This window comes from Neofelis nebulosa, chromosome 4 (assembly GCF_028018385.1).
Source record: "Neofelis nebulosa isolate mNeoNeb1 chromosome 4, mNeoNeb1.pri, whole genome shotgun sequence".
NCBI classification, from domain to species: Eukaryota; Metazoa; Chordata; class Mammalia; order Carnivora; family Felidae; genus Neofelis; species Neofelis nebulosa.
Genome location: NC_080785.1, coordinates 60,273,718 through 60,287,172, shown reverse-complemented (window position 1 = coordinate 60,287,172; position 13,455 = coordinate 60,273,718). Strand labels below are relative to the sequence as shown.

At 39.0% G+C, this 13,455-nt stretch overlaps 1 protein-coding gene across 5 annotated transcripts in view; it reads left to right on the top strand.

The window, feature by feature from the left end:
* Nucleotides 1-13,455, top strand: part of LRRC72 (leucine rich repeat containing 72) — a 43,304-nt gene that overhangs the window by 8,478 nt on the left and 21,371 nt on the right. For all 5 annotated transcript variants that reach the window (XM_058724914.1, XM_058724911.1, XM_058724912.1 and 2 more), the window contains exon 3: nucleotides 2,686-2,755. In XM_058724914.1, coding sequence (XP_058580897.1) covers nucleotides 2,686-2,755 — 70 coding nt within the window. The remainder of the gene's footprint in view (nucleotides 1-2,685; nucleotides 2,756-13,455) is intronic.

Sequence of the window (13,455 nt, the reverse complement as noted above, 5' to 3'; positions counted from 1 at the left end):
TTATTTCTCATGGGAACGGATGAAGTTAATGTATTGTCATTATTGCCCAGCGCAATAATTTAGGTGTACCAAGATCCAAATTCTTCTTCCCAGAAATAGGCTACATATCTACAGTGGAGGAGAATGCATTATGCATATCAGTCTCCTATTAGGAGTTGATTTGAGGAGTCTGGAATATTTTGTGTACCAGAGAAGTGTTCAATGACCAAGAGTGCATGTTTGCACTCTTGCACTTGAAGTCTTTTGTTTGGGATACTCTGAGAATTAAAAAACAAAAACAAAAACAAAAACAAAAACAAAACAACAACAACAACGGAAAACGTTTAAGAAAAAAATACAAGTAAGGTGTGGAAGAGAATGACTGAAAGAAAGAAAGGGCAGGGGTGGATGTTCTTTCCAAGTTTTTACTGAAATTCCACTTGGTTAACATGCAGTGTAATATTAGTTTCAGGTGTAGAATTTAGTGATTCACCACTTACATATAACATCTGGTGCTCCTCACAAGTGCCCTCCTTGATACCCATCACCTATTTAACAGAATACCAGCTAATAAGTGTAAAAAGAATGAGAGCATCAGAAAAATCAGCATTTTATAATCCCAAATCTTCTGATTCACTAAGTATCATCAACCGAAGCTAAATCCATTGAATAAGTTATTGGGGGACAAGACATACACATAGTCGTTAGAGTTTTGCCCCACACATAACTGCTCAATGACAACATTCATATACTTTTACAATGGAGAAACTTGGCAGATGCAGCCTGAACCCCATGACTGAACTTCCTTCACCAAGAGTGGGGCAAAGTGGCATCACTTGCTTCATAATGTGAGCGGCAATCATTACCTTTGTAACTGAAAAATGGCCCTCCTTGAATTTAATCATGAGGAAGCCATCAGACAAATCAGGAATGTGAGACATTCTCTCAGAAAAGTGTCCTGGGCTCTTCACAAAGTCAGTGTGAAGGGAATAAAAGGAGAGGGAGTGACTATTCTAAATTTAACAAAACTAAGGTATTATACCAACTAAAAACGCAGTGCATGAATATTGATGGGATTCTGGATTGAAACAAAGATGTGCAGGAGCAACAGGGACAACTTGAATATGAAAAGCATGGTAGATGATATTATTGAATTCAATTTAATTTTTAGGGGTGATAATGGTATTGTGCCTCTGCAGGAGAATGTTCCTATTTGAGGGATACGCATGCTCAAGGTGTTTAAGAGCGAGAGCCCTACGATAAGTCTGCAATTTATGCTGAAATGGTTCACCAAGAAAACTATCAAACAATAAGGACATATATTATATAGATTGGAGATAGCGAGCAGAGGTGTGGCAAAATATTAAAAATTGTGAGGGCTATCCAAGCTTTCAATGTACTATTCCTTCAACTTTTCTGAATTTTGAAATCTCTCCACGTGAAAAGTTGGTGAGAAAGTTTCTTTTGTTTAGAAATGTTGTTTGCATGATTTAGAAAATACGTTTTCACAAAAAATAGGAAAATACTAGTCCCTCAGTGTCGCAAAGCTAAAAAAAAAAACACAAAAATTTGTGAAAGGATGTTACCACCAATGAGTTAATGTATATAACATTAACTAACATTAACGATTTTTAAGGGCTTAGAAAAGTGCCTGCCACAGAGTGTGTGCTCTATGCCAGTGTTTGATAAAGACATATATGTGTACGTACCCAGCCTGGGCACACAGTTTCTGCCATTAGAAATAAAAGAGATCTGAATATTTGAGCCCATAGCAGTCAAGGGCTGACTATTCTCAGGATTTTGCCCACTTCACTGATAATTCCCCCTCTCCACCCCAGGCCTGTCCCTTTGCTGAGTGAGCCACATAGCAACAGGACTCAGGACCACCTGTATAATTCAAAAAGGATGGTGATATTTTGATCCCATATTTAATAAACAACAAAGGAAGAGTAAAACACTACCTAGTCTCTGTCTTTTGACATACTGCCATTTCCACGTCTTAAGTACAATGTGGCCAAGATCTGGACAACCCCAAAGTAAGAACCTCAAAGACATTGTGGAAGTAGGAGCTGATGGTGTTTTCCACATTTATGTGCAAGTCCAAGGTCTTCCACACTCACTTTTCCCCCTCTGCCCTGTACCCAGTAAAACCTTTTTTTTTTTTTTTTGAATATTTATTTTTGAAAGAGAGACAGAGAGAGAAAGTGCAAACGAGTGAGCGGGGTAGGGACAGAAAGGAAGGGAGACACAGATAATGAAGCAGCTTCCAGGCTCTGAGCTCTCAGCACAGAGTCCAAAGCGGGGGTCGAACTCACAAACTGTGAGATCGTGACCTGAACTGAAGTCAGACAGTCAACCAACTGAGCCACTCAGGTGCCCCCAAATCTCCTTTTTTAATTGTAGTGCCAATAAATGTAATCACAATGAGATGTAAATTTCTAGGAATGTGATCAAATGTTTTCCTTAAGTATTTTCTTTAACTGGCTGACAAAATCTTAATTCAAATGAATGAAGTATAGCGATGGTATTTTGGAAATTAGTAGAGAGGTGTGCCAACAACTTTGAAAGAACAGAGGCCTTTATAGTTATTCCAAAGACCTACTATATAACCCGCCTTACCCATGAAGAAATTAATTGTTGCTAATTAATTGTTAAATTAAATTAAATTAAATTAATTGTTGCTAATGTTATTTTTTTTCTTTCCAGGGAACTGACAGAAGTCATTGATCTCTCTAGGTTTAAAAAATTAAAATACTTATGGCTACATCACAATAAGGTAGTTCTATTTTATCTTTAAATAGCTCTATAATTAAATCACAATCTTAATTTCATGTTTTTGATGAAGCTAATCTTTAAAAGTATTAATATTCTATACTCCTAATTTAAGTAAGAAACAAAATTCTTACGTGATCTGTACCCTCTGGTACTAACAGATGTGTAAATTCAACTTTTTTTCTTTTAATGGATTATTCCAAAGTAGGTTTTTTCAAGTCTAATTCCTCTTCGTTGGCCTCTCCCAACTCCTCCTCCCCTTTTATCCCAGTGGTATCTGAAACTGACAGTTTCTGGGCTGTGGCAAACTACTCCCTTGGGCAGGATCCCTTGTAAAGTACCCCAGATCAATATTCCTTCAGTGGTCTGGCATGCACTTCCCAGCACTCACACACCTTTGTCCTGCTGTCAGAAGCCAAGCGGGTGGTCACCTCCCAGTGACCTAAGCCAATCTACTTTCCCAGGAAGTGCCAGACGGTAAGCCACCATGTCCCCAACTGCAGGGAAGTTCACTGAGTATGGCCCTTAAAGGTTCTCTTGGAGGCTAGAGTTTGGGAGGCAGTGCCCTCCCACTGCCTCCCCCATAGTGGGTGCCTGGCTGGGGCTCCAAGTTCTTTCCAAGGCAAAGAGCAGAACTGAACTAAAATGCGAGCTTAGACAATCATCAGTCGGTTATTCTCAACTTTCAAAAATTTGACTTTCCAACAGCTTGTGTTTTGTTCATTATGAACTCATGATCCAGTCTTAACATTCTGAATTTCGACTTTCAAATACCAGCTGATTAAAAAGAAATAATTTGTTTTCAGCAGTAGTCTGCTTGTCAACAGTAGTCCCGACTCAAAGCACAGAATCCCTAAGCAGCCATGTTTATACAAGCATTTCAATATTACATGACATTTTCAGTCTTCTCTTTTTTTTTCTTAACTAAGTGGGAAATGGAAAATGAAAGTGCTTCTCATATTAAGTGTAAGTATAAGTCTCGTGAGCTTGAAATGATTTCTGAGAGAACAAACAAATCACCTTCAAGGCCCAGGCGACTAGCAACTGAAATGGAAAGTGTACGCACCACTTGGGGGCACGCAAGTTTAAAACTCTTTTAAACATTCTGCCAAAAATGATCCTGGGTCACAGTGTGCGACCTCTGATTATAAAAAGACGGAAATCATCAGAAGCATGGCCAAACTGACTACTCTTTGTTTTTCACGTGTGCCTCTTGTGGTGTTCATCTCTGAAGGAAAGAACGTGTACAAATATCAGCAATGTGTCTACAGGGAAAGATATAATTAGGGATTCTTAAATATCTTTTAGCTTTGTGTTAGTGAACACTACCCCATTTCCAGTCATTGAATTTTCACACAATTGACTTGAGACACATTATATATGTAGGAAAGGATGGTACACGCACTCAACTATTTTACTTTCTTTTGTTTCTGAAGGGCAGTGGGTGGGGAAGGAATGGAGGAGGCTGATTTCTCTTCATGTGCCTGGTTATGTACATTCAACAAACTCACTATATTATTTCCAACATCATTTAACTTTGTTCTTTTAAAAAATAGACTTACTTAGTTCATATAGCAATGAAAAGATACCTTATCCAAAAATCCAGTGTTCATTCGATAAGTAAATGAGCTCCTGTAAGTTTTCCTATGGGTCAATAATTGGCTGGTTGCTAAGCTGCTGAATACTTATAGTCCATGAAAAATTAAAGCCTTAATTTAGGGGGCACCTGGGTGACTCAGTTGGTTAAACATCTGGCTTCTGCTTTTAGGTCATGATCTCACAGACAGTGAGTTGAGGCCCCACTTTGGGTGAGCTCAAGCCCTGCTCTGGGCTCTGCACTCTCTCTCCCTCTCTTTATCTCCCTCTGCACCTCATGGGATTGCCTCTCTCTCTGCTCCTTGCTCACTCCTGTGCTCTCTCTCTCTCTCTCAAAAATTAATTAATTAAAAAAAAAGAAGTCTTATTCAGGATCCCAAACTCCAATGAACATATTAGCTATGATAGTACTTCAACAAAATCCATGTGTAAAATTTTGATTATTACTTTTCTTTATTTTTTATTTAATTTTAATTTTTTTAATGTTTACTTATTTCTGAGAGAGAGAGAGAGAGAGCGCGAGAGAGACAGAGCGTGAACGGGGGAGGGGCAGAGAGAGGGGGAGACACAGAATCTGAAGCAGGCTCCAGGTTCTGGGCTGTCAGCATAAAGCCTGCTGCGGGCTCGAACCCACTAACCATGAGATCATGACCTGAGCCGAAGTCAGACCCTTAACCGACTGAGCCACCCAGGAGCCCCACGATTATTACTTTTCTTTAAAATCTAGATAGCACTAGGATGACCGCAAAGAAGTTAATATACCAGCATTGAAATGATGTGTGAAAATACAGTGAAAAACATCAACACTGACACAGGAATGTAAATATTTAGAATTGCAACATTTTGTTAACAATGACCAGAATCTGTGACTGGCATTGTTCTTACATTAGAGAGTATCTTGAACTACCCTCTATTTAGGAAAAACCAAGGCACAAAGTGGTAAAGTAAAATGAACACATCTTTGTTGTTTACTCTTTTATACTCAAGAATTTTGTTGAGGAATGTGTATTGGATATTATTGGTTGTCCATCCAATATCCATTCTTTCTTTTTACCTAAACAGCAGAATCTGAATTTAGGTTTTGGTACATACTTCTCTTTTTTAATCAGGTAGATGACCCCATCACCAGTTGCAGGGAATGGATCCTATACTGTCTAAGCCAATCGGGATAATCCCATCCTCCTTGTGAGTGACTAGTCAACGAATGGGCACATAACCCAATTATGGTAATAGAGACAGAGGAGGCATCTGCTAGGAGGCTTCTGTGAGACGTTTCCTCAGTCCTAAAAGGGAGCACTAGAAGAGAGGTCCCTTGGTTCCTCGATAATTTCTTGCCTAGATATGAAGCCAGGAACCATCCTCTCAGCATGAGAATGTAAGCAACATTTAGAGAAAAGTACAGCCCAGAGACTCATTGTGATACTAGGACTGGGGCTCTCATAGCCTCTGGACTTCTTGGTATGTGGGGTAATAAGTGTTCTCATCTATGTGCCAGTTTGAGTTTAGCTCAGAAGTTACCTGAAGCCAAAACATCCTGTCTGATGTGGCTCGTTTTGTACTTATGGCTAGGCTACTGACAGAATGTAACAATAAATGTGATGGTACCTGCTCTAACGATAAAATTAAGAAGGGCGGAGGGAGTAGCTCTCTCTACTCATGGTAAGGGCATGGCATTTGCAAACTACCTGGAATGGAATATGAGAAAGCTATACTCTTGGGAGGCAATGAATGTAGTTTGGTGTATTTGGAACCTAACATGGCTAGAAGCAGGTGTATGTTTCCTCATCATTCTCTAGTGGGTGATAAAACTGGAGCATCTAATCTGACCCTGGACTTGCAGATTCAATAGGTAAAAGTTGCTTCCAATTCCCCAGCTTTCCTAGGTTTGCTCAGGCAACTCTGGTTCCTTTATTATGCTCTCTGAGGGCCCATTTCTTCCTCATACTGCATAGATATTCACTAATTCTGCAGCACCTCCATTTCTGGGTCACCTTTTCTCATCTCTCCTCATGTAATTAGTGGGAGGTCGCTGCTCTTAGATGCACATTAACCGAGGCCTTTTAAATACTCCCTTCTTTGTCTCATCTTCTAGAATGCCTGACTGAGGGAATTTTAGGTCCACAGCTAATCCTTTCCAACCTTCCATGAGAAGTTGAGTGATTTGCATTTTATACTACACTTTCAAGTGGTCTGTACTTTTGATCTTTGTGTTTGGGCTCATCACCTCAAAAATTGTTTTATAATTCATTCAATAATGAACTCTTTCTTAAAAAAATTTTTTTTACATTTATTTATTTTTGAGGAACAGAGTGAGACAAAGCGTGAGTGGGGGAGGGGCAGAGAGAGAAGGAGACACAGAATCCGAAGCAGGCTCCAGGCTCTGAGCAAGCGGTCAGCACAGAACCTGATGCAGGGCTCGAACCCATGAACTGTGAGATCATGACCTGAGCCGAAGTCGGACGCACAGCCGAGGGAGCCACCCAGGTGCCCCAATAATGAACTCTTAATATTGGTGCCACAAGGGGCGCCTGGGTGGCGCAGTCGGTTAAGCGTCCGACTTCAGCCAGGTCACGATCTCGCGGTCCGTGAGTTGGAGCCCCGCGTCAGGCTCTGGGCTGATGGCTCTGGGCTGATGGCTCTGGGCTGATGGCTCTGGGTTGATGGCTCGGAGCCTGGAGCCTGTTTCCGATTCTGTGTCTCCCTCTCTCTCTGCCCCTCCCCCGTTCATGCTCTCTCTCTGTCCCAAAAAATAAATAAAAAACATTGAAAAAAAAATTAAAAAAAAAAAAATATTGGTGCCACAATGCTAGTATCCTTTTATTTCTGGAAGAACGGCCAGTACTTGGGTATATTTCATTTGTCTCAGATTAGAAGAAGCACTTGATGAAAAACCCGTATGTTGCTTCACCAAGCAACTGTCAAAATGGAATCTGAGTTTCTGCCATGTAGCAAAGACCAAATAGGTGACACATTTTACAAACTAAATCTAAATAAAAGTACCTCTTCTGGCAAAGGTATTGTTCATAAACTTCATCATGTAAAAAATAATTGAAATACTTATTTATAATAACATATTCCATACTAACTAACCAGAGAATGGTCAGACTAAAATAAGCAAAATTGCTTTGAGAAAGATGCTGGACACCTGGGTGGCTCACTCGGTTGAGCATCCAACTTTGGCTCAGGTCATGATATCAAGATTTGTGAGTTCAAGCCCCACGATGGGCTCTGTGCTGACAGCGTGGAGCCCGGAGCCTGCTTCTGATTCTGTGTCTCCCTCTCTCTCTGCCCCTCCCCTGTTCATGTTCTGTCTCTCTCTTTCTCTCTCTCTCTCAAAAATAAATAAACATTAAAAAAAAAGAAAGAAAGAAAGATCCTGGACTCATTCTTCTACACCATTAAGATATGTTACTCATTCCTATCTCCCAAGCATTCAGCACATATTGAGAATTTTGTAAATAGCACAAATTTGATTATTTTAGGAAGGGACATTGATGCTCAAAATTAGCAATTCACAATTTGAAAAAAGAAATAATTATTTTTAATGTGCTGTTTAAAATATTTGTAAAGAGTTCTTGAATTACTACTTTTTTTCAAGTAGCTTTACAACATATATCATGGAATTTTAGTTGGTTCTTTCAATAAGGTTTGGATATATATATTTATATATTCATTTATATATAACATACCTTGTTCTGAAAAACAAATTTAGAGCAGCACAAATCCCATGGCAGAGCATAAGAACTGTTAAGGAATAAAATGAACTAACATGCATTCCATATAATTTGGGCTCTTACATGTTTCTGTTGCCTCAGGTCAACATTAATTCTATCCTTTATGTCAACTTTGTTGAGAGAATTATGTTTTGCCAAATATTTAAAACCTCTTCAAAAAAGTAAATCAACATAAATAACCTAAATAAGGCTTCACTGAATGGTTATGAAATTCATAGATATCTACACTGTGTATCTAGTTATGATTTAAAATGATTTAACCAAAAAATGTAACCTATTTTGTAAAAGGGCATATACAAAAATTTCAATAACATGGAATACAGAGGGGAAAACATGAGAATAAAAGTCTTTGTATTGGATAAATATAGTTATTCCTGAATATTTTTAATGTATAGATTTTATTTTCACATATTGTACATATTTTGAACTAAGATACAAATGAATGCATTGTTTTCATTTCTTCTACAATAGCACCATAAAAATGAACTTAGGAATCCTGGAAGTATATTGACTTTTTTCTTTTCTTCTCCTACATAATTCAATATGTATTATTAAAACTCTACCCAACTAATACTTAGACATTTATGTAAATTTAGGAGATATTGTGATTTCTGTCATCAAACATACAACAATATACCCTTTTAAGTAACACATAATTATAGAATTTCATCATTTTTTAAAATTTTTTAACACTTTATTGTATTTTTTGAGAGACAGAGAGAGAGAGAGAGAGAGAGAGAGGAGACAGAACACGAGCAGGGGAGGGGCAGAGAGATAGGGAAACACAGGTTCCAAAGCAGGCTCCAGGCTCTGAGCTGTCAGCACAGAACCCGATGTGGGGCTCAAACCCATAGGCGTGAGATCATGACCTGAACGGAAGTTGGACACTCAACCAACTGAGCCACCCAGGCGCTGCCCCCACCACCCCCCATCGTGTTTTTTAATCACTGGCCTATGGTGATTTGCCCCTAGGTTTTTGAAACTTGGTAGGTTGTAGGTCAGCCAGGTGCAAGCCATTTTTGAGAGATACCCATATTACCCAAGAGATCAACATTAGATCAAGTGAATGGGGCAAGTCAAGCCAGTGACTCAAGCTGAGCCTGGAAATGAGCTTGACTGACAGCTCAGCTTCCTACTCTGGATGGTAATGAAGTGCAGTGGTTCCCAGCAAGGACGCTGGAGCCTGAGTCAACCTCAGTTCTGCCATATGCTAGCTGTGTAATCTTGGACAAGTTACTCAACAGTTCTGTACCTCAGTTTCACTTCTTAAAATAAGGTAATGATAGTACTCTTACCTTATGAGTTTATCATGAAGATTAAATAAATTGATATACGTATCATCCAGAAGACATTAATTTGAAAATATTTTGAATAGAAAATACTCTTAGTTTGAGTAATGGAAACTTTTAGATTGAGTGATGAAAAATATTCCATAAGCCAATATATACAACTTTAATTGGTTCTTTCAATAAGGTTTGGGTATAAATATATTTATTTATTCATTTATGTAAAACATACCTTGTTCTAAAAACGGCTTAGAGCATTTGAAAAATGAAATAATAATATTTAATGTGCTATTTTAAATATTGGTAAAGAATTATTTGGATTACTACCTTTTTTTCAAGTAGCTTTACAATATACATCATGGAATTTTAGTTGGCTCAGTATATACTGGACATATATGTTTAGAGATTAATTCTCTTCTATTTTTTGTCAGTTTCACACCAAATATTTTTGGGTATATTTTAAATATGATTTTTGGTGAAAAACATTGCTGATACAGTAGAAAAATAATTTATAGAGTATTTTCCGTTACTTAAACTGATAATATTTTCTATTACTTCAAAGTATGTATGTTCAAATTAATGTCTTCTGGTTACTTTATATAGAGGTTCCTCTTTTTTAAGGAACCAAATTATGGTGTACTATAGGCCAGTTTTTGATCCAAGAGTCAGACAGACTTGGATTTTAATCCTTGCTCTGTTGTTACCTTGAGAAAGTTGGTTAACTTCACGGAGCCTCAGTTTCCTCCTAGATAAATAAGGGATAAAACAAATAACAAAGGGCTATTGTAAGCATCACACTAGATAATGTCTGTAAAAACATCTAGGTCAGGGGCCAACTAATAGTTAGCATTTAATAAATATGACTCTTCCCTCTTCCCTTGACTCTAAATCAGCAGTTATCAACCAGCAGTGACTTTGCACACAGACCCCCACCCCCATTCTTTCCCCTGCAAGGGGACATGTGGCACTCTCTGGAGACATTTTTGACTGTCACAAGTGGAGTGTGTGTGTGCTACTGGCATCTAGTGGATAGAGACTAGATTTGCTGTTAAACATACTATAATGCACAGGACAGCCCTCCCAACCCCAACAAAGAATATTCTGGCCCAAAATGTCAGTAGTTGTAGAGGTGGAGAAGCCCTGTTCTAAAAGAATGCCTCCATGGGGCTCCTGGGTGACTCAGTCGGTTAAGTGTCCAACTCTTGATTTTGGCTCAGGTCATGATCTCAGTTTGTGGGATCATGCCCCACATCTGGTTCTGTGCTGACAGTGTGGAGCCTGCTTGCGATTCTCTCTCTCTTCCTCTCTCTCTCCTTTTCCCCAGCTTGTGCTTCCTCTCTCTCTCTCTCTCCCCCAAAAGAAGTAAACATTTAAAAATAAATAAATGAATGCCTCTTCAATTCTAAATTCATGCTGGCATAATTTTTTCTCCACTAGTACTTCAGTGGTTACCTATAAGTGCTTTAAGTACTCTCAACTCTCTCTCTAAAAATAATAATAATAATAATAATAATAATAATAATAATGGTGAAATAATAATAGCTGTGATTTATTGAGCATTTGTTATGTGCCAAGTCTTGAGCTAAAATAAATGATTTGTGAAATGTCACATCCAATATAAATCCTAAGGCGATCCTTAGAATTAATAGCGTAGACTTTTCTAAATGGATAATTATAATAACGTTTTACTTTAACACTGTCAGTATGAATGTCAGAACAATCAGCATGTGTCCAATTCTCATGCCTAGATCTTGCCTTCAACAGCTTACTACATTGCAATGCCTATTCAGTCTTGTGAATTCCACCTTAGAGCTGTCTCTCTCTCAATACCCTCTACCTCTCTTCTCCCTGTCATTACTTTACTCTGGGCCACCATATATTCTTCTGAATTAGCGTAACACCCTTTTTTTTCAATTTCTCCCATTATACTTACTATCCTTTCTAAACCATTTTCTTCTCTGCCATTTTCTTTCTAAAATAAAATTGAACAGTAACACTCCTGTGCACAAAATCTTGTTAATAGCTCCCAGGGTCCTCATGGTCTGGCTTTATCTCTTTCCTCCCCATTCTCCTATGCATCTCACCCCAACAAACAGTGCAGTCTTAAAATCCCAGTCATCATGGTACAATGACATTAATGCTCTTGTGAAAACTGTGATGCTATAATCAAGATGAAATTATGGAGTTTATTAGTATTCTTCCTGTGTTAATAAGTAATGCAAGAGAAATTAAAGCCCTGACTAATTAGAAATGTTCTGTCAATGTGTGGTCGGGCAGGCAACTGGAAAAGAAGAGAAGACAAAGTCATGCTTTCCAATGGGGTTTGTTTTCTATATTTATGTCGGGTGTGGCTATCATTAGATCAGGGAGTGGTAAGGGGAAGGAAGGCAGTGAGTTGCTGTCAGGAGGCCAGAAGGAAGAGTAGAAAGGGATAGGAAGCCAACTGGGATCCGCCCCTCATTGTGTTGGTAGGTCTCCTACCTGGGAAGAACACAGCCCCTCGTATGACCTAATAAAAGCTGTGGTGAAATTACTGGTGGTCCTCCTGCATGGGCGCTGACATAATTTGGTGCAGATGAATCTGTGAAATGATGAGATAAACAGCACATGTGCCTTTTATAGCTTCATAATTTGCAAATGTTGCAAATATAACAACAACAGAAAAATAAAAAACAATTCATTAAAGAAATCAGTTGTGCAACTTGGGACACAAATCTAACATAGCTTTTCTGAGCTATGAGAGGGCGTGACTAAAATTCGCAATGAATCCTCACTTAATCACACGGTTGGCATCTATCTGAATCAATCCATCAAAGGCCAAAAACATTTCACTGATAATAATTCCTATGATAAGCTTTAATAAACACTTAAAACTAATGTATAATCATGAGAATATACTTTTGTATTTATAAAATACGAAGCACTTGGTCAATAACTATTAATGGGAATAGTCTCCCTGATAGATCCTGTACTAAGTAGACAGATAGCCTTATATTTCACTTACCTGCAGCTTTTAGAAGATACCGCCCTGCCTCTGACTCATCCGTCCTCACAACTCAAACAAACTGTTAAATTTTACCCAAGTTATAGAGTCAATTTTTTTTTTTTAATGGAGTTTTGGTAGAGTAACAGAGCCACTTCTGACATTCAGTTTAGAGTGGAATACCCCATTTCCTGGGTATAGTACTTCATGGCTCATTTGAGGAATTTCAAGAGTGCTTTTGACTCTTTGCAGTTCATATAACTAAATTTCAAAACTGATCTTAAAAATAAGATGTGACTTCACCATGTTGTTAGGAAAATGGGGGAGGGGGTGGAGGCAATAAGATACTGAAGAAATATGGTTTTCCTTTCCTTAATGAAGACATAAAACTAGCAAGCAAGTGATTAACTGTAGAAGTCAAATGAAGTGTGGGAGTGGTCAAGACAATGGAGGTTCATGGGCGTGGAGGTTGTCAAGAAAGTCCTTGTTTAAAAAGATGGGCTGTTAAGCAACAGGATGATGTTGTGCCTTGCCCTTTCCTTGCCCTAAGAGTTGTGGCTGGTCAGGCTGTTAGCACTGGGCCTGCCCTCCTGTGTGCATTCAGATTACACCATCCTCTGCTAAACTGAGATCTGCTTACAGAAGGACACTGAGCTGGAGGAGCAGAGATGGTTCATAGACTCCAAGAGCTGGAGCAGGTGCAAGTTTCGTGAAACAAAAAGTGGGTCAAAACAGGGTGAGAAGAAGACAGTAGTGAGATGCCAGGAGATCAAAGGATGGTTTCAGCAAATCCCCCGAGGAGGGGACACTTCCTATGGAGGTCCACTCAAGGATGGTTTGATTCGCTCTGCCGGCCAATGGCTGATCCTTAAGAATTATGGGAAATGTAGAGAGAAAAGTCAAGCAGGCTAAAGAGAAGGCGTGACTCACACACAGCTGCAGAGATGGCTTCACCGTTGAGGACAGAGCCCGCGGCACACACTAGTCACTCAATAATGTGTGATGGTGAATCAGTGGGTACACGGGACCACCTCCAATGAGACTGCAGGAGGCAGAACTGGGAGGGAACAACATTAGATAGAGCAAAGGGGCTAGGCCAGATTAC